The following is a 26,465-nucleotide window of genomic DNA, read 5'->3' on the forward strand; positions in this document are numbered from 1 at the left end:
TTCTACCCGTCCAGTTCCTGCTTAATAACGCAAAAACATACTTTTTGATAATGATTTGGATTTCTGAACAATCACTAAAAATGTCTTGGTTGCAGCTTCTCAGTGTTTCTTTTTACTCTTTCATATCACAAATTAAAGATCTTTGTGTTTCTTGACTGTTGATCAGAAAAAAAGGACAATTTTAAAGGTTACATTTCTGGTTCTGACTTTATAGACTATAAAAGGTTATAAATGGAAAGAAAATCAGCTCAAGTCAAAAGAAGCCGTATGTTGAATGACAAAAGTGAATTTATTTGACATTCATTGAGTAAGAACTTCCACATTATCAGTCTATTTTGATGTGTGGCATTTGACATTTCCTGATTTGGGCGACTCCTAGTGGTAGCCTAAAACATTCGTTTTTTATTTCATCAGAATAATTAGATTTAGTATTTGGTACACTAACATACACAACTTCTACACAGAGGCTTTAAAGTAAGGACCTGATGAACAACATCATATTGAAATATGACATGATCAAATAAAAACATGGTTGTTTAACAGTTTTATATATTTTTATACTATTTAATCTGAGAATAGCTTCTTTTCTGGGTATGTTCCATTAATTATGAGTGTACCAAGTAGAGAAAAAGATGCCACAATGGTCAGGATGGCGCGCAGAGCTTTGAACCAGTTGGGGTAAGTGGGCAGCAAAGCCAGATCATAATGCAGAGAGATTCCTAGTGCAATGATAACCATGGCGGTTGCAGAAACAATGTTGTCGCTCATCAACATGGACACCCATGCTAACAAGGGGGGAACCACACTATTGGCCAGATTTATCCAGTCAGGTTTGGCTGGGCTGCTCTCAGGAAGAGTGAATCCCCAGCGAGCTCCACCCAGGAAGGAAACGATGGAGGCGCCGTAAGCTAACTGAGCAAAGGCTACCTCTGGAAAATAGCACTCAGTCACAGCCATGAGCAGAGTGGGGGCGACAAAGGGAAGCAGCCCTGCAAACCCCAGGTACAGGGCAGGTTTGGGACTTTGCCACAAGGCCTTCATGTCATAGCGCAGCAGATCCAGCTCTCTGGGAGCTTCAAGCTGTGGTCTCTTTTTCAGCCTCACGGCAGAGGAGTGGAAGTGCTGGTTCTTCACTAAACATGGAGCTGCATGAGTCTGGGTCCTCTGGAAGAGCTCAATCCTCCTGCAACCGAGGACAGCTGGAGGTTTTACTCGTCCGTTGTCTCTTTCTGAAAATGGCATTCTTGTTGTTGAGGCCCAGCAGGTCTGCAGGGAGCTGGATCCACCAGCAGAGGCTCGGCTCAGGGCTGATGTCCAGCATCCTTTTGGAGGACCTGCCCAATGCCATACCTAAAGACAAGACATTTATATTAAAAATAAAATGCATTTTAGTTTTAAAATGATAAATTATTAAAATATGAGCAAAAAGCTTTTAAAGCAAGGAAATCACAAATGGTTTGTTACCTTCTGGGCTGCAAAGGTGCTTCTTCTAAATATAACAGAGAGCATCTGAAGAAAGTAAACACAGATCGGGTAAGACCTAGCAAAGTAAATCAGAAAATATTAACGTTTGAGAAGCTTCAACCAGTGAATTAATCTGTACATTGTTTTAGAATAAGCAGAGTTTCTGTCACACTTTATTGAACCCAACAGATACCACTTTTCCATAAAATTAGTTCTGGTGATGAGAAATGTCAGCTATATCCGCTGCAAATGTTATTTTTTTAAACCACACACTATATTTTGATGGGCGTTACTAAATATGGTGTTTTCATAGTATAACCATAAGACCACAAATGTTGATAGCTGTTCACCAAAGATTGTGATATAACATATTAATACGGTAGATCTATTATAGCTATAGTGTATTGGTCTTTATGACAAACACCTCACCTGACAAATAACGTTACAGATTAGAAAACAGTGTGTCCTTCACGGGTTCAGCTTCCGCTCTAAAATAGGCTGTGGTAGCTAACTACAACAATAAAGCTCAGACAGATACACAGAGCAAACAATGTGTAAAATCAAAATGTAACTATTGAACACTATTGCTGCTTTATACTGCAGGAGACAACCGACCCAACAACAACGTTACCGAGCTAACGGCTAACGTTACACAGCTGAAGTCAGTCGGAGCACTTAGCGTAATTTATAAAACACAATTCCCGCAACACAGACCTTATAATTACCTCTGTTTCAAATTGCAAACATCATACTTTAATATTATTTATTCCTGGGGTCACCCAATTGGACATGGGAAACACGTTGGTACGCGGTTTATTCCTTCCGTGTTCGACAAGAGGCGTCCTGGAATTAGAGTTCCACTACAATACAGTGGGTCTAAACAGACTCAAGCAGGTCTAATATATTAATATTAATAATATGACAACAATGAAAGTTGCAATTAACTTAGATGTGTATGTTTTTTGTTTTAAACTACTCAGATTTCATGCCTGATTAACGAGTGCATCGTTCAATTCGTAACGACCAATAAACCTGAAGACTATTTGGTTGAAAGTTCAGATACATTTACATTAAATAAAATATAAATCAAATTCTGAGCTAGTTTAAAATGTATATTATCAGTAGAGCAAATCGTGTAAGTTGCTTTTAAGTAGCTTACTTTAAGCATCTAAATGTAATTACTTTACATTGTTTGATATTGATATCTAACAATGCATCATATTGTATAAGGTGATAAGATACTTTGTGTGTAAAATATGGATCTGCAAAGTAACTAGAATTTTCAAATAATTGTAGCATAAATGGACATTTTCTTCTAAAATTGTAGTTATGAGTATTTTCCAGACATAAAATGCTTAAGAAGAACTAGAAACCAGCAACGGATCCGACAGCAGAGACTTCTGACATTTGGACTGTGGACTGTAACTGGGAGCAATTGAACTGCTTTTGTTTTTAGGAAGAGTAGATGTAAATGTATAAATAAAATAATTTTAGGTTTTTTTAACTGCTGCATTTTTTAGATTTTTCGAATTTTTGAAAACAGGCTGGGAAGACATGTCAAGGGAGAAGGACATCTGTTTTGTCTTGCTTAGCCTGCTGTCACTGACACACTGACTGCTGTCACTTTTCATTTTGTACTAACTAACTGGATGTAGTGTGCAGGTCTGCTCCTTAATCTCTGCAACTGACAAAACATGGTTACAACAAATATAGGCTACTGTAAATTTCACCTTTGAATTATACAGAATATTCCACATGCTAGTGTAATATAGGTTTATATCATCTTACTGTCTCTTTTCTATTTGAATAAGCAATTAAGGACCATAAGAATTCAGTGGAGTTGCTGGCAGGGGATATACTGGAAGTGCTGCAGCACCAATGACGGGCTGACCCGATACAGGTGTGGATAACTGTGTGCGCTCCAGCTGTAGGTAAGAAAGCTACAACGTTTTGTGATACAACATGTGAAAGGATGTAGGAGATAAAATGGCCTCCAGGTTAGGCCCAGTCAATGGATCTTCACATTTCAATTAGCAGCCATAATGTACAACAATGCAACAGCTACTGGTAGAGGTTAGAAACAAACAAAACATATTCTTTAGTAAATCTTTAAACAGCATGGAATCAGATGAATCTTTCACAGACTTACAGAAAGACAATATACTTTAATATCACATCAGACAAGTGAGTGCCTCATGAGAAGGCCTGCAGTAAGTGTGTACAAAAGAGAAGTGAAAAAAGCCCAATGACACATTAGTGCCAATCATATCATATGAACTGCACTGAAGTCTCTTACAACAACATTTTGAAATAAAAGCATTTTTATTCAGTACTTTCTAATAGCACAACAACATTTTTCAGTGAGAAGTAGACAATGTTAGATTTTATTGATGATGTAGATGCATATGGGTTTATCTCTATGACTTTTTAACTCCCCATCAGACAAAATGTCCAACAGGGGGCAGTCATGAAACAGCAATATCTAATCTGAAGAGAGAAACTCCTAAAATGTGTTTTTCTAACATGTTGCTCCCCTTTTTTAAGTTTAACTAGATAAGACAAAATGACATCTAAAGCAATAGCATGGTCCTATTCCCTCTCATGGTCCCATCTGCTCTTCATACATAACCATTTCAATTCAAGCTCTGTCATTTCACTAGTGTTGTTAGATATAGTACACACATGTTAGAATAAATAAATGAAAGCAGGATCACACAGCTGTAGGAAGTGCTCAGACGGATCCATCGCTCTGAAAGACAAACACCAACATTGTCATTACACTCTAATGTAATAAATGTAATCTATCTGTGTTTACTAATACCAATCCTCAAACTGTAACCAGTTACATAATTCACTGGTTAATGAATTATTGTTGGCTAATCTGGAAAGAAAAGGGCAATATATCGTTTGTGATATTGGGCTATATAAATACATTTGATTTGATTTGATTTGAACATAAAGCATATTACATATTACTATGCCCTGCCTACATCAACTGCACTAATACTCTTTCGTATTAATAGCTCCTTATACATATATATATATATATATATATATATATATATATAATTTTTTTATTCTTCTTGTTTTGCTTGATTTAACCTGGTAAAGGTATAATTTAGATCAAAGTCTTTAATTCGGGCAAAGAAGCCAGGAGAAAAATAGTGTTGAAACAATAAAATAACTACTATGTCACTTATGTTTCTTTTACGTGTTTACTTGTTCCTTGATTTTCAGTGAATGAATTCACTGCTACGGTTTTACAGACAAAGAAATACATAAATAATTAGTTATAATAATAATAATAAAAATAATAATAATACAGTGTCAGAAATGTGGGTAGATTTCCATTCAAACGTATCCAATTTTTCTCACAAATAGACTCAACTGAACTCATCTCATCTAATACTGACCCCTCCACAGCAGTCCCCACACAGACATCCCAGCAGGCCGTTCACCACCTGCACAGCACACAGCGCCATCTGGATTAAACCCATGACCAGCAGCACAGAGAACAGAGAGAGATGCCAGGACACCACGCCGGTCGGCTCTAAACACTTTGTCGGCCAGGAATCTTTGTCGGACAGGTAGTCACTGGAGAGGGAGGGTGAAAAAGAGACAGCAGGTTTTTATCTGTTCACACTTTAAACCAGAGAAGAGCAGGTTAATTAGAGGCAGCACTAATTAAAATTGGTTTGTTTCTCAAATTGAGCTACTGGAGAAAGTGGTTAAGGGATGTTAAAATGTTCCGTTTAAAAGGATCGGCTCACATAACTCTAAAATAAAATCAATCTCTCTTAACTGCCGTCTCTTGAAGACAACGGAAGTGAATGAAGTTTTTTTTGTCGCAAAATATTTGGTGTGAAAGTTTATTCTTCATCTTGGAAATAATAGTTTGGAAAATAATCTAGACTCAAAGTTTGTTATGAGCTTTTTGGTGTTGTTTTACTGTGTTGTAAGACATCACATGCAACACTGCATTGGTGAAATGGTAAGCAAGTAGTTTAACACCAGACCAAAACTGGAACTGACCCTTTAAATCTGGACATCTTTGGATGGCAAAATGCTATCCCTTTCTTTATTTTATTTTTACATCCACAACCAATCTGTTAAAGGCATAGTTTTGCTTTAGGAAATATGCCTGTTTGCTTTTTTGTTGTTGTTGCTGATACTGAGATGAGAAGATCGACACACTTTCATACCTAAGTGGTGTCAGTCTTCAAAATTACACTATGACATCATCCCATTTATTTCCAAGCAACTGAACTACATTTTCCATTGAAATAAACTACATGCCCATCTTTACATTGGTGGTTATGCAGGTAACTTAGAATAAGAGGTTTTAATACTTAATACGGGCTGTGTGTCTCACCCATTTGAGAAGGGATAGCCCCAGTGCTTTACTGTGTTGTTAATGTTAACCACACACTCAGGTCCGTGGTTTATAGCCACAGCAGAAACTATAACTGAGTAACCAGCTCCCGCAACACCCACAGCTGCAAATAGTATGGAACTCAGCATCTAAGGAGAGAGAGAGAGAGAGAGAGAGAGAGAGAGAGAGAGAGAGAGAGAGAGAGAGAGAAAATAAGTTACTCATATTGGGAATCAATATCTTTAACAATCTCGCTTTTAACTTCGGTGACTACAATGAAGTTATTCTCTCAGTGTGCAGATAACAGGCCGAGGGTCACAAACTGCTACTGAGGTGTGTGATTATCTGACAGACTTTTGTTTGACGTTTCTTTCCTAGACTCCACACACCTACACGTTTCTGAAGTATTGATCAGTCTGTGTGTCTGTACCGGAACAGTACAAACTCTGTGTGATAAAGTCGTGTGAAACTCCCATCAGAGGAATTTGTTCCTGATCAAATCTCATCAATTTGTATTTGAATGTTTTTGTGTGTTTCTTTTTTTGGGGGGGGGGCATTTATTGCTGTGTAAATTAATGGAGGGTGTGTTCATAGTGCCATTTTGTATGTTTTACAAGTGATGAAACTGTACAGTGACATACAGTATAGGTCCACTGGTAGAAGTGACCAAGATAAAAAACAAGCAACACCCTGTGAGGCTGAATCCTCTATTTTTTTGCTCGGCCATTCATGAGGCTCATCATTTGTTTAAGCTATAAATAAAAAGGAATATAACAGAATACAAAAGTCTGCAGTGAAAAGTGTGTTGTTTATGCAGAAATTGCTAATTGAGATCCTCTTGTGGCGAGCACAGCTCAGTATATAATTACTGTGTTATAAGTGTGAAGCAAGTGCAAATAAGCTACTGATCATTCACAAAACTCACAGTAATCAAAAAACTGCCGAATAAACTGCAACAACAGAATCAGATTTTCATTAGTTAATCAGAAGTTGATTTATTTGTTACTTATTTTCCATACTTAACTCTTTTGTAATTATTTTAACACAAACCACCATCTTTACCTAACCCTAACCAAGTCAATGTGTTGCCTTAACAGGTTGTGTACTGCAGGGGCGCAGGCACTCCTGTTGCTGGACATTCGTAGGAAAAGCACGAAAAATAACACAATAACTTTTTGTAAGATATCATATGAACCGTTGTATATGTTGAACGGATGTATACATAATGAATAAATAAAATGAATGATGGCTGAGTTCCATTTAGCTGCCTGAGTTTCAGCGTCCTGGTATAGTGCATGCTAACAATCCCAGTTGTTAAGCTGTTATGCACACTTATTTAAATTTATGATGTTGGCTCACTTTCCTAAAGTGTTTTATTGAGACTACCCTTAGATAATGGGACTTGCACATACTTAATACTGTGTGTGTGTGCGTGTGCATGTGCGTGTGCGTGTGTGTGTGTGTGTGTGTGTGTGTGTGTGTGTGTGTGTATTCCAACAAAAAAATTAAAAAAGAGTGTCTGAAAAGTTATTTTGGGATCCATTCTAATCATCCCGTCCTGTGAGCATAATTTGGATCTTCATCCAATTTTTGAAAGCCACAGCTGCAAATAATCGTGTCATTATGGTGAGAAGTGAAACATCTCCTCACCGCAAACCTCCTCCCACAGCTTTCGTTGCCACAGCAACCGCAGCAATCATTGTTCTTCAGACCTAGAAAGACCAGAGCTGGGAAGATCATCTGTCACACACACACACACACACACACACACACACACACACACACACACACACACACACACACACACACACACACACACACATATACACACACACACACACACACACACAGATTAGATGTTTAGATTATGTCTTCCTCTTCTGTATGCAGGAGGAAATTGAACTGCTGAATGTTCCACCATAATCATTAAGATATGAAGTATTATATAACTAGTTCCCAAACTTGCCATTTATTTTACCAGGATTGACAAATGTGGCATCAGAACAATTTGAATTCACATATTCTAACTTTACACATACTGTAGTGGCTTTAAACGGATTGATAGGTTCTTTAAAAAGGACAATTCCTGACAATATTCTATTGTATTTCCAATATTTCAAATGTGAATTAGGTGTACAATAGAAGAACTATTAAGATCAATACATTTTCCAGGTAAAGCACGACTGTATGTATACATTTTAGAGCTGAAACAATTCATTGATTAATGGATCTGTTAATGTATGTATTTGTTAAGGCAAAAATGCAAAACATTTAAGCTTCTGGACTGGTAGGATTTTATAGAATAAACAATTATTGATTAATTGAGGAAATGATTGTCAGATTAATCGACAATGAAAATAGTTGCAGCCAGAATGAATTTTTTTGTATTAGTTCATAATCTATGCTTATGAGTCTACACTGACACTGTTAACAAAATGCCCTACATATCATGCGCTTGGGTAGCAACATATTACATTTCTAAAACTACACAAAAAACACCTGGAAGAATCCAGAAAAGTTGTTTTTAGTTATAATAACAGCAGCTAACATCCCACAGTGTGAATCCTGTACCCTATCCTGGATTGTACCCACTATTACTGTCAGGGTTATAATTTTAACATGCTTACCAGTACTCCAGATCCCAGAATGCCTCCAAAATACCATACTTGGTCTGTGATGTGTTCGCTCTCCACAGGATTTCCCCCGGGGAAAAATAGCAGGATGTTACACAGCACACACACAATCGACAGAGGTATCAGACTGATCCCCAGACACTTGGCAAAGCTGCCTGAACACATTTTGACAATGATGCTTTAACCTCCTCTACTAGAAACAACTTCCAAAAGTATCTCAACCCTCCACTTAGATTGACCTTTCAATTTGTTCTAGAATTGAGGTTTAGACTTAAATCTGGTCCAGTCCTAGTCCACTCCAAGTTGTACAGGCGAATATTAGCGCTCCACCTGTTGAGTATTAGGCCTATATTTATCTCCAACTGCAGCTTTCCAACACCTCCTCACAATTTCTCTTTACAACTCTAAGGCTGGAAGGTGGTTTATTCTAAAAACCCTATCCGCCTTACTGGATATTCTGAACCAGCTTGTCTGCCCCACCTGTCCGGTTTCTTATTCGGTTGATGCTATATTGGAGCCTTTATAGTCCACCCTTCCCTCACTGCTTCACTTTTATAGCAGCCAGTTGTAATATAACAAGATCACACACACACACCCCCACCCAATCACCCACACACACACACACACACACACACACACACACACACACACACACACACACACACACACACACACACACACACACACGTACAAACACACATTCACATGTATGCAAACACAAACTTTAATGTGGGATAACATACCCCTGTGTGCACACATTGGTGAAGGCACAGTGGTTAATGTTTTACCATGTGTTTTGTGTACATGGAGACAGAAGAGGAAGTGACAGACAGTTGGTCGATACAGCGGGGCCCTCATGGCTGATGGGCACCTACCACTGGTTTAGTGAGTAACAAGAAATACATCTTTATTAGTTAAGTCTATTAGTCAACTTTGGATAATTACTCATAAATAATATTTCATCACATATTACAGATGTGAGACATATGAGTGAAACATAATACTTTCACACAATGTTTTGCATTTATCACAATAAAACCCCAAAAAAGATCACCTGACCACAAACCTGCCTGGTAATCACTTTAATCACATGTGCAACTATTTTTGACTAATAAAGTGATTATATAGTTATCCCATGTTCATCCTGTAAACTTGAGTTAAGATTGTTTAAAATAGATCCATCATAAAATCATTGATTTTGAAAGGTTTATGAATATATTTGCTCTTTTTACGGTGACAAAGACAAAGACATGCACCCAAATAAATCATTAATCTGTGGCCATTTTAACAAAGTTGCTTTGGATCGTATGATGGCCTCTGGTCTCACTGATAATCATTATTTTTACTTTATTTTTATTAAAAAGAAAAAAGAAGAACATAAAAATGGTTCTGACATTATGAACATTAAAAAGACTCTTTCCATCCCTCCCCTGACTGTTTGATGCCTGTCTGGTAGGATATTTAACACCAGAGGGCCCAACAGCTTTTATCTCCTCCTTTTTCTTGATGCGGTTATGTTTCGTCAGATGTTTTATTTTGTTTTTGTTCCCTTCTCCTGTAGACATTTTATTTAATTTCACCTACACTTTTTGGAGATGTCGAGACAAACGTCTGGTTATGTCTATAATTGAACCTCATTATGGTTTAATTTATTCCTAATGTAGCCTGCTACTGTTATAGGAGCCGTGGTCTTTTTGTGTTTTCTGAAAAAACAAAAAACATCAAGACTAACAGGACAAACTGCAAGATCTTTCTGGTGGGTCACTATGACAAATATACCTCTAACTAACTTTTTCCACCATGATCCCTCTTGAATTATTTATACTTGAAAAATAAAATGGGAATATCAACCTGGAATAAAAACAGGCTGCGTGATTGGGATTATTTCTGTTTTCAAAGTCTAATTGTATTTTCTGTTGCTGCTGAAACAAAAGCATCAATCGATGTAATCTGTCATCAGTTTCTCTGCTGCCGTCCTAGTGGAGACAAACTCACTCGATACCCGAGTAACCGATCAGAAGTTGTAAATTGTAATTTTTGTCCCGTTAGGTTGCCCTGCTGTTAGCAAAAGTCGCTGGTAGTTAAAGCGGGATGGATACCGACTTAACCTTCTCCTCTCGTCGGTCTCCTGTGGTGTGTTTACACGGCTGTGTGGCGTCCAGCCAGCCGCTGGCGTCCTGTGTAGGACTCGGTGAGTGGAAACAGTTGCCATGGAGATCTAAATGTCAGGCAGAAATCTGTTAATAAAAAAACCTCAACTAATAACATCAGGAAACTGAGAACAAAGAGCATATTTATGTTATCAAGACCAATTTGCAACACAAAAGCACAGGCCATGACTTAGTTCTAGACATTAGTTAGTGTAGTGAGGGTTAACATAACTTTATGCTAGCGAACTAGCTGCTAAACTGTTAGCACAACAAGTGCCATGAAGGAGAACTGGAGGACCAGAAACACAGAACATGGGAACCTTTTAAAGCAGGCTAGGCTGAGTCTAACCCCACTCACATTCATATAGTAATACACTGTGGCTATTTGGTGAAGAAGATATTTTTTTCAATCTTTTATACCCCATACTGTATGTGATATAGTAGCTTACATACATTTAAAGGACCATACCAATGTTCTTGAATAATCGATTAATTGTTTTGTCTGTAATATGTTAGTTAGAGAATAGGGTAACTGAAACAATCTCCCTGAGCTCAAGGTGACATTTTTTAATTTGCTGGTTTTGTCCAACCAACTGCCTCAAACTAAAATATATGTAGTTTACCACCATATAAGAGAGCTTAGAGCAGCACATCCTCATATTTGACAGCTTGGAACTGGCAATTTTGCTTGAGACAATGGACTGATTGTCTAATCGTTTCACCTCCTAGCAAATACTACAATCTCCTATTACTGGCAACCATTTATTTATAAAGTGTTTACTAATTTTGAATACAGCCAAGGCAGCCAATGGTTCCCTTTAATGTCAAAATGGTAAGAAAATCTATGTGTACTTGCTTTTACTAATTTTAAGGTAATGCGGGTGGTAGATTGTAAATAAACATGGGACGTGGGACATTTGAAGTTGAGGGTCTCAGAGTTGGATACCTTGAAGACTTTTAAAGTAAATCCCTAACTGTTTGCACATATAAATTGTTTGTAATATGTTGTGGAAAATTACTCCATGTGTGAGGTACCCAGATTAATAGTACATTCACCTAAAACATACTCTGGTAAGGACCTCTTAGGCACTAGGGGTATATTAGTTAGCATGGGTATGTGTTTGTGTCCAGACATCCTGAAGCGTGGTGGTAATGCAGCAGATGCTGCGGTTGCCATAGCAGCAGCGCTGGCAGTAACAGAGCCGTGCAGCACCGGTCCTGGTGGAGACGCCTTCTGCTTGTTCTACAACGGAGAAACTGGAGAGATTGGAGGAATTAACGGCAGGTAGAGATTCTTCCTTCGCAGCGATTGTTGTCTTTTTAGTACAGAATGGTTAGCTGAGCCTCTCTCTGTGACCTCCTCAGTGGTCGTTCGCCCAGGGCGCAGACCCTCGACTTCCTGGAAGGACGTGGTTACACTGCGGAGGCCCCTCCTTCACCTTTTGATGCCTTGAATGTCACAGTACCAGGGGCCCCTGCATGCTGGTGCGATACCGTACAGCTGTTTGGTAGTCACAAGGTTTGGCTGTGTGTGTGTGTGTGTGTGTGTGTTCTCGTATCCTCGTATCCATCTGTGTAGAACTGTGTGTGTTGGTATGTGTTTATGCAAGACCCAGGTAGCCAAAAACCCATCTAATCATTTATTTGACATAAAAGTGTAAACACTGCAAAAAGAACCATATTGAAACACACCACCAACTCAACTTGGAAGTAAGACTCTTCTTTGTGTTCTAAACAGTGTTAAAGGTAAATCAAGGATAAATTCACTATTAATATAGTCTATTTAATCTTGAATCATTTCATTTATAATATACATTATATATACAATAGCTGTGCCTACTCACATATAAATAAGGGGATGAGATGAATGCAACACATTTACTGTGCGTTTTGTTTCGTCAGAATGTGTCTTTGAAAATATAATACATTATTAACTAAAGTAGAATTTTGGCATAAAGTAGCCCCTGACGTTTCCTCTCATTTGCACAGATTTATAGAAAATACTAGATGTTTGTTTCTGACTGGAAAACCCTCAGAGAAAATTACAAACCAGTTTTAGTCTCCAGATATTTCTTCTAAAAACAATGACTCACACTTCCTGCATAGTGAGGTTTCCTGTGAGGTAATAAGCGTGTGTTTCCTCTCCCTGTTTTCCTAGCTGTCCTTGCAGGAGGTGCTGACCAGAGCAGCGGAGCTCGCAGATGTGGGGTTTCCTGTTGCCGAGGTAACAGCTTACCACTGGGCGAAATGGGTGTCTGCTCTGAGAGATGCTGGGAAGGAACTAGGTGGAGACCTGCTGATTGATGGTCATGCACCCAAATGTGGACAAGTATTCAGAAACCCTATCCTGGCCCAGACCCTGAAGGTAAATCCTTGAAACTAAAACATACAACTAGCCCGTTTATAGGTCATGTGCAACATTTTTTCTGAACAATGTAAAACCACAGAGAAAACGCTGTGCTGGTGCCACATCCTCCCAGAGGTTGCTGTCTTTTTCTAAACATGACTTAGCCATCTAAATGGGAAGACATTGGATGAACCCTGCGGCTTTGTGGGTAATCAACCCTGAACTAATTAGCGTGATGGACTCAATATAGAAGGAAAACAAGGAAGGTGGAGGGAGGAATACAGGGGTGGCATAGTAGGAAGGACATTAAATGAGGCAACTAGAGAGGGAAGGGAGGGAGCCTGTATAGTCTGGTCTTTGAAGAGTAAAATTAGGTGCTACCTGGACAAAAATGGTATAAAGCAGACTTCTGAGCAGAACAACATATCCAAAATCTGCAAAAATCCCCTTTGGGGAAATTTGTTTATTTGTATTTGAATATTTTTTATTTTTTGGTATTTATACGTTACTGTGGGGCATAAACAAATTACATCAATATAAGCATACTTTTAATGAAAGATGTTCTGTCTCTGAGCGGATCTAAATTACTTTGCTACTCCATTTAAAATAATCATCGAATACAATACTACGTAATGTAGGTATTGCCAATAAAACTACAATGGGCTGCCTGTGTTTTAGGTACAAAAGCTTGGTTACGAGTGCATAAAAAAAAATACATAACGATACAATATGCCAACTATGTGCGTGCAAGGTATGGCGACTGTTGCATCGTGTTTGATGGCTACGAACAGGGTCCGTCAATCAAAGATCACGAGCACCAGAGAAGAGTTGGAAAAACATGTGCCGATATTCAGCTTAGTGAATCTACAAAGGCTCACGATGACCAGCAAACCTTTCTCTCGAATGAAAAGAACAAAAGTCAGTTCATCGCGTTGCTGAGTCGATGCTTGGAAGCTGATGGTCAGATCGTGCACAACAGTACTGGAGATGCTGTCACAATGATAGTGGAATGTGTCCTTCAATCTGCAAAACAAGGAAGTGTAGTAGCAGATGACACAGATGTACTTGTCCTCTTGATGTACCATTGGAACCAGAATATGGCTGATATATACTTCCATTCAGAGGCAAAGAATGGTTTGAAGGTGTTGCAAATTCAAGACCTTGTTAACAAAGCTGCCAAAGTAGTTACATCCCATCTCCTGTTCATCCATGCATGGAGTGGTTGCGACACCACCTCTGCAACATGTGGGCATGGCAAAACCAGTCTTTAGAAGACGATAAAACAATCAGAAGAATTGCAGCAGATATCCTTCTTGATGACCAATCCTGAGGCGACAGTGGAACAGATTGGCAAAGCTGGTATCCGGTTATATGTTATCTTATATGGAGGCAGAGCAGATGATTCTTTGAACAGTCTAAGGTACGCTAAATACATGGAGATGGTGTCGACAAGCAAAACACCAATTGATCCACAGAAGCTTCCACCTACAGAAAGAGCAGCATATTTTCACAGTTGTCAAAATGCCGAGGAGGTTACCCTTGACGATGAAGACAATGTTGACACTAATGAAGAAATCGTGTTTCAGTAGTTAATTAAAAGTAAACTTGCACCTTTTTTAATTTCTATTTTTTGCCCTTAGCACACTTATACAATTTTGAGGGGACTCTACCATTGCCGGGGGGGTAGGGGTGGGGGGGATTGTGCTTTACCAGAGGCAATGCGGTAATGACTATTATACTTCATAGTAAAGTAACATGGGAACCATCACCTTATCGTGGTGGAGAGGTTTGTGTGTCCCTATGAACCTGAGAGCTGTGTTGTCTGGAGCCTAGTGCTCCTGGTAGGGTCTCCCAAGGCAAATTGGTCTCAGGTGAGGGGCCAGACTAAGAATGGTTCAAAAACGACTTCATGAAAGAAAGGGAAAGGAAAGGAGAGACCCTGCCCGGAGGAAGCCCGGGGCCCCCGTCTGGAGCCAGGCCCAGAGGGAGGGCCCGACAGCGAGCGCCTGGTGGCCGGGTTTGCCACGGAGCCCGGTCGGGCACAGCCCGAAGAAGCTACGTGGTGCCTCCCATCCATCCATCCTGTGGGCCCACCACTCATGGGAAAAACCGCTGGGGTCGGGTGCGCTGTCACACGGGTGGCAGTGATGGTCAGGGACCTCGACGGACCAGACCCGGGCAGCAGAGGCTGGCTCTGGGGACGTGGAACGTCACCTCTCTGTGGGGGAAGGAGCCGGAACTAGTGCGGGAGGTGGATCGCTACCAGTTGGATCTGGTGGGGCTTACCTCCACGCACAGTCTTGGCTCTGGAACCGTACTCCTGGATAGGGGTTGGACTCTATTCTTCTCCGGAGTTGCCCAAGGTGTGAGGCGTCGGGCCGGGGTGGGGATACTCACTATCCTCCGGCTGAGCGCCGCTACGTTGGAGTTTATCCCAGTGGACGAGAGGGTCACCTCCCTACGCCTTCGGGTTATGGGGGGGAAAACTCTGACTGTTGTTTGTGCCTATGCCCCAAACCGCAGTTCTGAGTATTCAGCCTTCTTAGAGACCCTGAATGGAGTCCTGCAGGGGGCTCCAGTAGGGGACTCCGTAGTCTTGCTGGGAGACTTCAACGCAAACGATGGAGACACCTGGAGAGGCGTGATTGGGAGGAAGGGCCTCCCTGATCTAAACCCGAACGGTCGTTTGTTGTTGGACTTCTGTGCTAGTCATGGAATGGCCATAACAAACACCATGTTCGAACATAAGGATGCTCATAAGTGCACGTGGTACCAGAGCACCCTAGGCCAAAGGTCAATGATCGATTTCGTAATCGTATCATCTGATCTGAGGCCGCATGTTTTGGACACTCGGGTGAAGAGAGGGGCGGAGCTTTCGACTGATCACCATCTGGTGGTGAGTTGGATCAAGGGGTGGGGGAAGACTCTGGACAGACCTGGTAAACCCAAACGGGTGAACTGGGAACGTCTGGAGGAAGCCCCTGTCCTGGGGATCTTTAACTCACACCTCCGGCGGAGCTTTTCAGCCATCCCTGTGGAGGTTGGGGGCATTGAACCTGAGTGGGCGATGTTCAAAACCTCTATTGCTGAAGCTGCGGTGATGAGCTGTGGTCTGAAGGTCTTAGGTGCCTCAAGGGGCGGTAACCCTCGAACACCGTGGTGGACCCCGGTGGTCAGGGAAGCCGTCCGACTGAAGAAGGAGTCCTTCCGGGTTATGTTATCCGGGAGGACTCCGGAAACAGTTGCAGGGTATCGAAGGACTAGAAGGGCGGCAGCTTCTGCCGTGTCAGTGGCAAAGCAGCGGGTGTGGGAGAAGTTCGGAGAAGCTATGGAGAAGGACTTTCGGTCGGCACCAAGGTGCTTCTGGAAAACCATCCGGCACCTCAGGAGGGGGAAGTGAGGAACCATCCAAGCTGTGTACAGCAAGGGTGGAACCCTGCTGACTTCAACTGAGAAGGTTATCGGCCGCTGGAAGGAGCACTTTGAGGAACTCCTGAATCCGACTAACACGCCCTCTATGGTTGAGGCAGAGCTGGAAGCTGATGGGGGATCATCGTCAATTTCCCTGATGGAAGTCACTGAGGTAGTCAAACAACTCCACAGTGGCAAAGCCGCAGGGGTTGATGAGATCCGTCCAGAAATGCTGAAGGCTTTGGGTGTTGAGGGGCTGTCTTGGTTGACACGCCTCGTCAACATTGCGTGGAAGTCTGGGACAGTGCCTAGGGGTTGGCAGACCGGGGTGGTGGTTCCCCTATTTAAAAAGGGGGACCAGAGAGTGTGTGCCAACTACAGGGGTATCACACTTCTCAGCCTCCCTGGTAAAGTCTACTCCAAGGTACTGGAAAGGAGGGTTCGGCCGGTAGTCGAACCTCTGATTGAAGAGGAACAATGCGGATTCCGTCCTGGTCGTGGAACAACAGACCAACTCTTTACTCTTGCAAGGATCCTGGAGGGGGCCTGGGAGTACGCCCATCCGGTCTACATGTGTTTTGTGGATCTGGAGAAGGCGTATGACCGGGTCCCCCGGGTGATACTGTGGGAGGTGCTGCGGGAGTATGGGGTGAGGGGGTCACTTTTGAGGGCCATCCAATCCCTGTACGCCCAAAGCGAGAGTTGTGTCCGGATACTCGGCAGTAAGTCGGACTCGTTTCCCGTGGATGTTGGCCTCCGCCAGGGCTGCGCTTTATCACCAATCCTGTTCGTGATTTTCATGGATAGGATATCGAGGCGTAGTCGTGGAGGAGAGGGGTTGCAGTTCGGTGACCTGAGGATCTCATCGCTGCTCTTTGCAGATGATGTGGTCCTTATGGCATCATCGGTCTGTGACCTTCAACAGTCACTGGATCAGGTTCGCAGCCGAGTGTGCAGCGGTTGGGATGAGGATCAGCACCTCCAAATCTGAGGCCATGGCTCTCAGCAGGAAACCGGTGGATTGCCTACTCCGGGTAGGGAATGAGCCATTACCCCAAGTGAAGGAGTTCAAGTACCTCGGGGTCTTATTCGCGAGTGAGGGGACAATGGAGCGAGAGATTGGCCGGAGAATCGGAGCAGCGGGGGCGGTATTACAGTCACTTTACCGCACCGTTGTGACGAAAAGAGAGCTGAGCCAGAAGGCAAAGCTCTCAATATACCGGTCGATCTTCGTTCCTACCCTCACCTATGGTCATGAAGGCTGGGTCATGACCGAAAGAACGAGATCACGGGTACAAGCGGCCGAAATGGGTTTTCTCAGACGGGTGGCTGGCGTCTCCCTTAGAGATAGGGTGAGAAGCTCAGCCATCCATGAGAGACTCGGAGTAGAGCCGCTGCTCCTTTTACGTTGAAAGGAGCCAGTTGAGGTGGTTCGGGCATCTAGTAAGGATGCCACCTGGGCGCCTCCCTAGGGAGGTGTTCCAGGCACGTCCAGCTGGGAGGAGACCCTGGGGAAGACCCAGGACTCGGTGGAGAGATTATATCTCCTCACTGGCCTGGGAACGCCTCAGGATCCCCCAGTCGGAGCTGGAGGATGTGGCCCGGAGAAGGGAAGATTGGGGTTCCTTACTGGAGCTGCTGCCCCCGCGACCCGATCCCGGATAAGCGGTAGACGATGGATGGATGGATGGAGTAAAGTAACAATTTTCAGCAACTTAGACTTTGCATTTTCTACAATGAAGGTGAATGAACCTGTCAAAAGTTGCCATACAATCCTTACTTTCTTACCTTTCCCATACAAAACATGCAAAAATGTTCAAACACTCATAAAACATTTTCAGCGTGTATTGTATTATGAGCATGTTAGCAAGTTAGCTCAGGTGCTTTTTTATTATCAATGTCCTGTAACTGGACAGAATTTGTACCTTTGTGTGTCTGACTTTTAATAATTGCTTGAGTCAGCTACATTGTAAAGGAATTTAGATTCAACATTTTTACTGAAATGCTTGAGAATGTTCTTTGAACATAATTTAGATGTTGTGATGTGATGCTGCAACTCTTAAACCATAGTAAGTGAGATGGTACATTTTGTTCCTAGTCTTCTTGTTTCCTGCGCCTTATGTGAATGCGCAAACGTTATTGTTTGTGTGTGTGTGCAGACAATATAACTTTCATAAAACCAGGCTCATTCTGTAGTTTCCTGTCAGTGAGACTTTACTAGAACGATGGCTGACGCCCACCGTGTGTGTGTGTGTGTGTTTGTCTGCTTGTGTGTCACCAGTAAAGCATGCTCGGATCAATGCTCTTCTGAATTATGACATCAAACACTCAGTCTTTAGTAATTCAATAATGCAGGAACACTGCCAAGCACGCCATGATAACCCCTACACACACTCAGTCACGTTACTTAGACAAAAGAAACAATAGCAGTGACCTCAGCCTCATTGATTGAGGGTTTCCATGGCATCATAACGGTCATTCCTCAGCGATGATGGTGTACATTACTTTCTTGTGGTGAAAAATCACACAGTCACACACACCATACTGTTCATTCGCTAACATTGATTGGTTTGCAGATACACACAATAGTGGACACATCACCCTCATATCTTTCACACTCTAGACTTGTTGCATTACATCATATTTTGATGTTTGTGTTAAAACATGTAGATGGGCAGCCAGAGTAAGTTGATTGATTGTTGGACTGATTGTATCGACAGGACCTTGGTGAGCGTGGCAAACCGGCTTTCTACCAGGGCAGAGTGGCCCAAGCCATTGTCGATATCATCAACCAAAACGGAGGGGTCATGACCCTGGATGATCTCAGCAGCCATGACAGTGAGGTCGTCACACCCATAAGCACAGAATACAAGGTGAGGTCACCGACCACTATTCTGTATTTTGATAACATGGTCAACAGCATGAATGACTCCATTGTGTGTTCAGGGTGTGCGTCTGTGGGAGCCTCCCCCAAACAGTCAAGGATTGGCTGCCCTGCTGCTGCTCAATATCCTGGAGAACTTCCCTCTCAAAGGTATTTACTAGCATGCTGATACTTCATACTAGAGAATCTCAAATATTGATATTAGTCTGGGGATGTGGCTGAGTCGAAATGGCCTAAAGACCATAGGCCGAAAAAAATCTGCTGAAATGAGATGAAGTCAATGAAGGATCAGAATGCAGTGGGTGTGCAATTTTCTACCTCCCTTAAGCCATAAAGAAAGGGCATCGTCACACCCTGGTTGGCTATGATGGGAAACGCACCAAGATGCTCTCAATTCTTAATTAGGAACCAGTCCCCACACCCTGTGCAACAGGTGGTCTGAATAACACTCCAATCAACTCATTGGGACGTTCAACAAGTACCAAATAATGAGGGACTGCCACCCTCACTTCATAGAAACAATAAAGCCATAGCAAACTCACATTATTACTCATATTAGTCTTGGTTTTATTTGCCTGGAATGAGATATTCTCCTCTTAAATCTCTTCCCCCACAACATTACAATGGAGGTGAATGGAATTCAGTTAATGTGGGTCAAAACATTTAATAATGACACATGAAACACTCTAAAACAGTTGTTTCCAGAAACAATGTTCTAGTCCAGTGAACTGTTCACTGGATTATATAAAGCTCATGAGCCTTTTTTTTTCTAAATTCACGAGTGGGGTATTTACTGACATTTACTTTATGTTGCAGAATAAAACTTGTAAATCTCTGTTAACCACATACCTTATTTCAGACATCTAACCTAAAACGTATTAAACATTTTTACTTCAACACAAGGAACCGGAATTGCAAAAATGTTAATTTGTTTCCCAGATTTAAGACTAATTCCTGTAGCACTCTATTCAGTCACAACAAGCCCCATTATTGTGACCATTATGGCAGACTCACTCTGAAATCTATGTAATAGTTCTCCATTGTAGCCCTGAGATATTGACCTGGTGACCTGTCAACTGTGTTCCTGATTCAGCCAGTGTCAGCTGGGAAAAGGTTAATCCGCTGCAACCTTTTACAGGATAAGCAGGTATAGAGAATGGATGGATGGTTGGTTCACGTAGCTTGCTACTTGAACTGGGATAACTCCTACAATGTCAAATATCTTTAGTCACAGCAAGTAAAGAAAACTCGAAGGGCACTAGGAGAGCGCAGACCGCCACCAAGATCGATTCCATAAGTGAAAAATAATTTGTGTAACCTCCACATCCTTCTACCGAGTTTCATGAAAGTTGGGCCTTAATCCTGCAGACAAACGGACAAACAAACCGAAGCGGAAACATTTCCTGATTGGCGGAGTTAGAAATGACGACGACATGTTAATTTAGGTAAATTCACTAGATAATGTCCGCTTCACATTTGTCAGAAGATGCTGTCAACCTTTCCTCTACCTCTTCAAGGGGACACAACCAAAAGTCAAACAAAAAATTATATATATTAAATCATAGAATTCGATTCACACTAAACTGTTGTGTGTGCGTAGCTGCAGGCCATAACAGCTCTGACTACATCCATGTACTGGTGGAGGCTCTGCGCTTGTCACTAACGGACGCTGTGCGTTACCTGGGCGACCCTGACCATGTGACAATCCCTCTGGAAACCTTACTGGACAAGAGCTACAGCCACCAGCGAGCGCAGCGCATCAGCACGGACAGGTGTGTGTTTCTGTGTGTCTGTTGGTACCAGTGTGTGCCAGTTGTGCTCTGTTGATTTTAGATAGGACTGTAGACTCTTACTTCTCCCCTGACCTGTGTGTGTGTGTGTGTGTGTGTGTGTGTGTGTGTGTGTGTGTGTGTGTGTGTGTGTGTGTGTGTGTGTGTGACAGTATGTATTTACTGATCAGTACTGTAGACTTTGAACCTTTATCAGCTCTGAGACAAATAGACTATAAATGTATAAAAAACCAGAATGATATCTTAACACACACACAGACACACACACACATACACACACACACATGCACATAATAAACATGAAAGCAGTAAATTACAGATCACATTACATGCACTGCAATAACATGGTTACAGTTAAACCTGTGTTTACATGCAGCTGGCAACTAGATTTCTCAGCTAACACTCTACAATATGTCCAAGGCTAGCATATGGTTTATTAGTGATGTATGACATTGAACAACTTGTTCTGATCATAACATTACGACTGACAAGCTGTGAGAGGACAGGTAGTCTAAAGCACACAATCAAAAAGATTATAACTGTTTCCGATGTGCGAGGTTGGCACTTGGGGCCTTGTGATTCTACATTAGGACTTACATTTTCCTATTAAATATATTGGGTACAAATATAATATTTATAATACTTTCTAAAATAAATCAGATTCAGTAGTTTTGCCTCATTATTTATCTTTAAGAAAATTTGATAAAAGGAGAGTTGGATGGCAATATTAATATCGTGCTCATGTGTGTATGCTAAAATATGTAGCTTGTACCAGCAGATGAAAACAGCAGCAACAACAATGGTTTATGTGTGTTTTTACTGTAGGGCCATGGAACAAGTGGAGCCTGGCTTGACGACAGGAAGTGACACAGTCTATTTCTGTGTGATTGACAGTCAGGGCAACGCCTGTTCGTTTGTCAACAGCACATATATGGGTTTTGGCAGTGGGCTGGTCCCGAAGGATTGTGGATTCTCACTACAGGTCTGAGGGGTCAGAAAGTGGGTATGAGTTTGTGTGCATGTGACGTAGAGATGGTTATGTACCACTGACTGTTGTCCAGGCACTGCAGAGTAGGTGGGGACATCAGATTTGATGAATAAGAATCAAATTCCAGTGTGACACTGAAGTACAGCAATCCTTTACTAGAAGAGCAGCGTAAGTGTGGGAATATTTCATGTAGAGCTCCAAAGATTAATCGATTAATATATTAGCTGTCAACTATTAAATGAATCTGCAACTATTTTGATAATTTCTTCAGAATATAATATTTTCTTTTTCCAGCTTCTTAAATGTAAATATTTTCTGGTTTCTTTACTCCTCTATGACAGTAAACTGAACGTCTTTGAGTTGTGGACAAAACAAGACATTACAGGACATAATGTTTGGGGTTGGGGAAACACGGGTCAACATTTCTTTACATTTTATAGACCAAACAACTAATCGATTAATCGAGAACAGAATAATCAACAATGAAAATATTTGTTAGTTGCAGCCCAATCTATGTTGGTTAAACCAAGACAATTACAGAACATGTACAATGGCAGGCATGAATGAAGTTGCACATTTTTATACTTTATTATCCTGCGTCTAGTATGTGTGTGCTGGTAAATATTTATGAAAATCATAGACCAGACTTGTGAAGACATATTGCTGTAGTTACAAAGTAATATGCAATAAATAATTTCCATATAACTAATCCACTATTAAAGTAAAATTCCCAGATTTCTTTAAAACAAAATGTTGATTTCTGGTGTGCATCATTATCTGAAATCTCTTTGTTCCCGCTAACAGAATCGCGGTGCCAGCTTTTCTCTGCGTCGTGACCATATTAACTGTGTGGCTGGGGGGAAGCGGCCATATCACACCATAATACCTGCACTTCTCACTGACTCTGCAATCAAATCAGGAAAAACACGACTCCTTGCTGCACTGGGGGTGATGGGGGCTTTGATGCAACCACAAGGACACGTCCAGGTATGATCGAGAATAGACTGAGGTGGAGCATGAGGTGCAGAATTAGCTTTAAGATAAAGTATGCAAGATATGTCCCTCGCCCGTTTGCAAATAATTTGCTATTGGTTATTTTATTGTCAGGCATTAGAGAAATCGTAATTAGAGACACACATTTTTTTGTGCACCAAGCTAGGATTTGGTTCTTACTCAAAATTATTTGAACATGATTGAGTTTAATGTGTTAATTAGTTGCTCTTGTGTTTAGGTGTTGTTGAACATGTTGGAGTTTGGGATGAATCCTCAACAAGCTCTGGACGCACCGAGAGTCTATGTACAGTCTGACCACACAGCTATGCCCTGTAAGAACACCAGATAAGACAGTCTATGTGTCCTCTGCTTAGGTAAAGCATATTCTGGTTAAACATTTTGTTTGTCTAGCTGATCAGTGGACGGTTCATCTGGAGGAGGGGATCGGCCAGGAGATAGCCGAGGAGCTGAGAAGACGGGGCCACAAAGTCAGCTGGCCGATCACAGGTACCTTTTACACAATTGCATTTGGCAGTGGCTGTATGGTCCTTTTTACAAGATAAGTTTGCCATGGTTCCAGAAAGTAGATCATTCTCCCATTCATTGATTTATTCATAAAACACAAATAAAAACAAAATACCTTTGCAAGCAGTAGTGCACGATGTAACTGAAACTTTCATTTTTAAAAGAGTTTGCACTCAAATCATAGTTTTTTTTATTTTGTCTCATTTTATGATAGTAGGTGCTACATGTAGTCTACTCAAAAGTTAATATGTTACATTAATTGATATATTGATGTATAGTATCGGCTATAAACAAGATTGCTGAAAAAAAGGTATAACTGTAGACGGCAGTTCCCATAAACCTGTTGCTTCCTCTTACAAACAGGATCTTTTTGCTCGTTTCTCTTCCCTACCCTGGCATCATTCTGTTGTGTGCAATACTACCATTACCCTTTCAGTCCCCCCTACCATCTCTTATGATTTCTTTTACTTTTGTTCATTCTGGAAGATCAGCACACACTTCATGATTGTATCACCAACTTGATTAAAGTCACTGTAGAATTCTGGGATGTTTTGGTTTACAGAGCACAACAGTGAAAGATAAACAGATAAAAAGTGAAACAGTTTAATGCGCTCACTGCATTTCTTTTTCATTTATCTTTTCATTCAAACACACAGGTCACCAGAGGTCTCAGTTTGGGCGGGGACAGATCATCACAGTGGGGGATTGGTGGAACCCATCTGTCAATCAAGCTGATCCTCCGTCCAGGGTGCTGTGGGCGGGATCAGACCCCAGAGCAGACGGATGTGCTCAGGGATACTAGACATGCAGGACCTCCTCTCCTCTTCCCTGTAGATGTTATTTTCAGATAAATCATTGATTTATAACTATCGCATAGCACAGCTTCATAGCAAAACACAATACGCATTCATAAAGTGTCTTTATCCTCTTAAGTTCAAGCTACATTTATAAGCTAGTGGACTGTTTTGTTTGCACTTAAATATAGAAGAACAAATCGGAAAACAAATCTTTGTGTTACATTACATGACATACCAAAGATGCCCTTCCCCGTCTTTTGGTTGAGATAATGATCTGTTTCAATGTCTTTAATTAGTTGCGGATGGACTAGAAATGACAACAATATCATTATATAACCCTCCTTCCCCAACAAATGATAGTTACATATGTTCTCTGGTTGACATTTAGATAATGTACTAATGTGATGTGAATCAGTGTTATATCTCCATTCAAGTTAGTTTTGCATCATTGTTCTACTTTTTTACTGATTTAACAGTCTGTATTTCAAATGATCTGTTTAATATTCTAAATATATTCATGATTTTGTAAATTTTTACAAATATTAAATAAATGTAATTTATTTTCAATGCTTAGTTCTCAAGATTGTTTTGTTGTTTCATAATCCTCTACAGATTCTTCTGTACCTGATGAAGCGCTGATTCTTTTTTCATTACATTAACAAAGTATGTTTTAATAGGAGGAGCTAATAATGTTGCGAGGCCCTTTATTCAGCACCTATACAACATAGATGTGCATGGGTTTTGTTTTACGAATTGTGGTTTTACTTTGTCAACAACAGAGACTAATGAGGATGTTAATCAGCGATATGATCAGTTGTCCTGTCCAACACTTTGGTCACTTTGAGCAAGATGTCTCACAAAGGACTTGCATGTGTCTCCAAGCGATGATTTCTAAAAAAAAATATTACACTACTTCTGTAATTTCAAAATGTAGACCTCGTACAAAACATAAGAACAACTAGTGGTCGGATTGTATTTACAGTTTGCTCAGTATTTTCACAGTCTCCAGACGCTATTTGCTTACTCTCTGACCTTTTCTCCAGCTCCACCATCAACGGGCACGGTGACATTAAATCTAGTGATGACAAAACATTTCTATTTATAATTATGTCAGCTAGTTTTCTTTTTTCCCTCTTTTTTGTTGTTGTTTTTTTTCTCAAGTTCTCTCTTAAGTTGAGAGAAATGTGTGGCTTTTTGACCTCTTCAGTCACATTTCTTAATTTTTCATTTATGCAGTCTTATGCAAATGTAATTTGACACTCCATGAGATATGGTCTGGCATTTGATGCATCTATTACATTGAAAGTTGTCAAGCAGGATAGATGAAGTGGGTGTTTTGCCTTTGTCTATGTGTATGAGCTTTATCATTTAGTGAATTTTTAGCTGTTGTGAAACGCCCTGCTGCCCCTCAACATACCACACAGACAGGATGAATACAGAGCCAGACAGACAGGGCTTCAGTGGCTTTGGTTGTGTGAAAAGGATATATGAAAATAATTGTGAGTTGGTAAACAGCTTGTTCCCTGCAGCAGGCAGCTCAAACATGAATCCAATTCAACACAAATCTCTTGATGTGGAAACATAGTGTTGGACTTTGTTTCATTGTTGATCTCCTTACAGCTCCAAACCGCACCTGGTACCAACTGTTCACTGTCACTCAAACACACGGTTATTCATAATCTGTCTTAATTAGCACTGGTGGAAGCAGCTTGTTAGAGCAGGTCGTTAGTGGCCAGTTTCATTTTAAAGCGCAGTTTATCTGGATGTGGTGCATTCCAGCTGGGTTGTAAAGCAGCTCACAACATGCTGGGCCCCTGAAACACATAATAACATACATAGTGTGTGTAGCTTTCTGACACCACACTATAAGGAGTCATGGTGCGCCCTATTGCCCCACGTAGACCTGCTGAGCTGTGGTATCATTCTGACCTAGGAATAGGCGGCCTCGCCAAATGAGAATTTGGGAATATTTACGAGACGTTACTGGATTGGTGCTTAAAAACTAATCTACAATGTTAATGGTGTCTGGTGAAACCTCTACTTTTTACATTGTTTCTGAAAGGTTTCCATGATCTATAATGTATTAAAATGACAGTATATATTGAAAAACA

General features: G+C 41.1%; 3 protein-coding genes across 8 annotated transcripts; 1 reads left to right on the forward strand and 2 right to left on the reverse strand.

The window, feature by feature from the left end:
- Positions 1 to 270: 270 nt before the first annotated feature.
- Positions 271 to 2,325, reverse strand: LOC115006897 (transmembrane protein 69-like). 6 transcript variants are annotated; one of them, XM_029429515.1, is made up of 3 exons: positions 2,190 to 2,325; positions 1,465 to 1,509; positions 271 to 1,350 (listed from the first exon to the last, which is right to left on the reverse strand). In XM_029429515.1, exons 2-3 carry the CDS (start codon positions 1,507 to 1,509, stop codon positions 565 to 567), a joined length of 831 nt encoding a protein of 276 aa, XP_029285375.1. In that variant the 5' UTR covers positions 2,190 to 2,325; the 3' UTR covers positions 271 to 564. The 6 variants fall into 6 exon arrangements, with proteins under 6 accessions (XP_029285375.1, XP_029285376.1, XP_029285374.1 ...); XM_029429516.1 differs by having other exon boundaries at positions 1,465 to 1,540; XM_029429514.1 differs by having other exon boundaries at positions 2,217 to 2,317.
- A 1,287-nt stretch (positions 2,326 to 3,612) lies between these two features.
- tm4sf4 (transmembrane 4 L six family member 4) lies at positions 3,613 to 8,634 on the reverse strand. Its single transcript, XM_029430023.1, has 5 exons — positions 8,464 to 8,634; positions 7,487 to 7,576; positions 5,837 to 5,985; positions 4,878 to 5,058; positions 3,613 to 4,213 (listed from the first exon to the last, which is right to left on the reverse strand). Exons 1-5 carry the CDS (start codon positions 8,632 to 8,634, stop codon positions 4,196 to 4,198), a joined length of 609 nt encoding a protein of 202 aa, XP_029285883.1. The 3' UTR covers positions 3,613 to 4,195.
- Positions 8,635 to 10,461: 1,827 nt separating this feature from the next.
- On the forward strand, positions 10,462 to 24,923 carry LOC115007099 (glutathione hydrolase-like YwrD proenzyme). The gene is made up of 12 exons (XM_029429796.1): positions 10,462 to 10,660; positions 11,751 to 11,904; positions 11,985 to 12,138; positions 12,778 to 12,984; positions 19,098 to 19,250; positions 19,324 to 19,411; positions 20,862 to 21,033; positions 21,877 to 22,033; positions 22,844 to 23,026; positions 23,271 to 23,364; positions 23,444 to 23,539; positions 24,214 to 24,923. The coding sequence occupies exons 1-12, from the start codon at positions 10,561 to 10,563 to the stop codon at positions 24,357 to 24,359; spliced, it is 1,704 nt and encodes a 567-aa protein (XP_029285656.1). The 5' UTR covers positions 10,462 to 10,560; the 3' UTR covers positions 24,360 to 24,923.
- Positions 24,924 to 26,465: the final 1,542 nt, after the last annotated feature.

This window comes from Cottoperca gobio, chromosome 4, assembly GCF_900634415.1.
Source record: "Cottoperca gobio chromosome 4, fCotGob3.1, whole genome shotgun sequence".
Taxonomy (NCBI): Eukaryota; Metazoa; Chordata; class Actinopteri; order Perciformes; family Bovichtidae; genus Cottoperca; species Cottoperca gobio.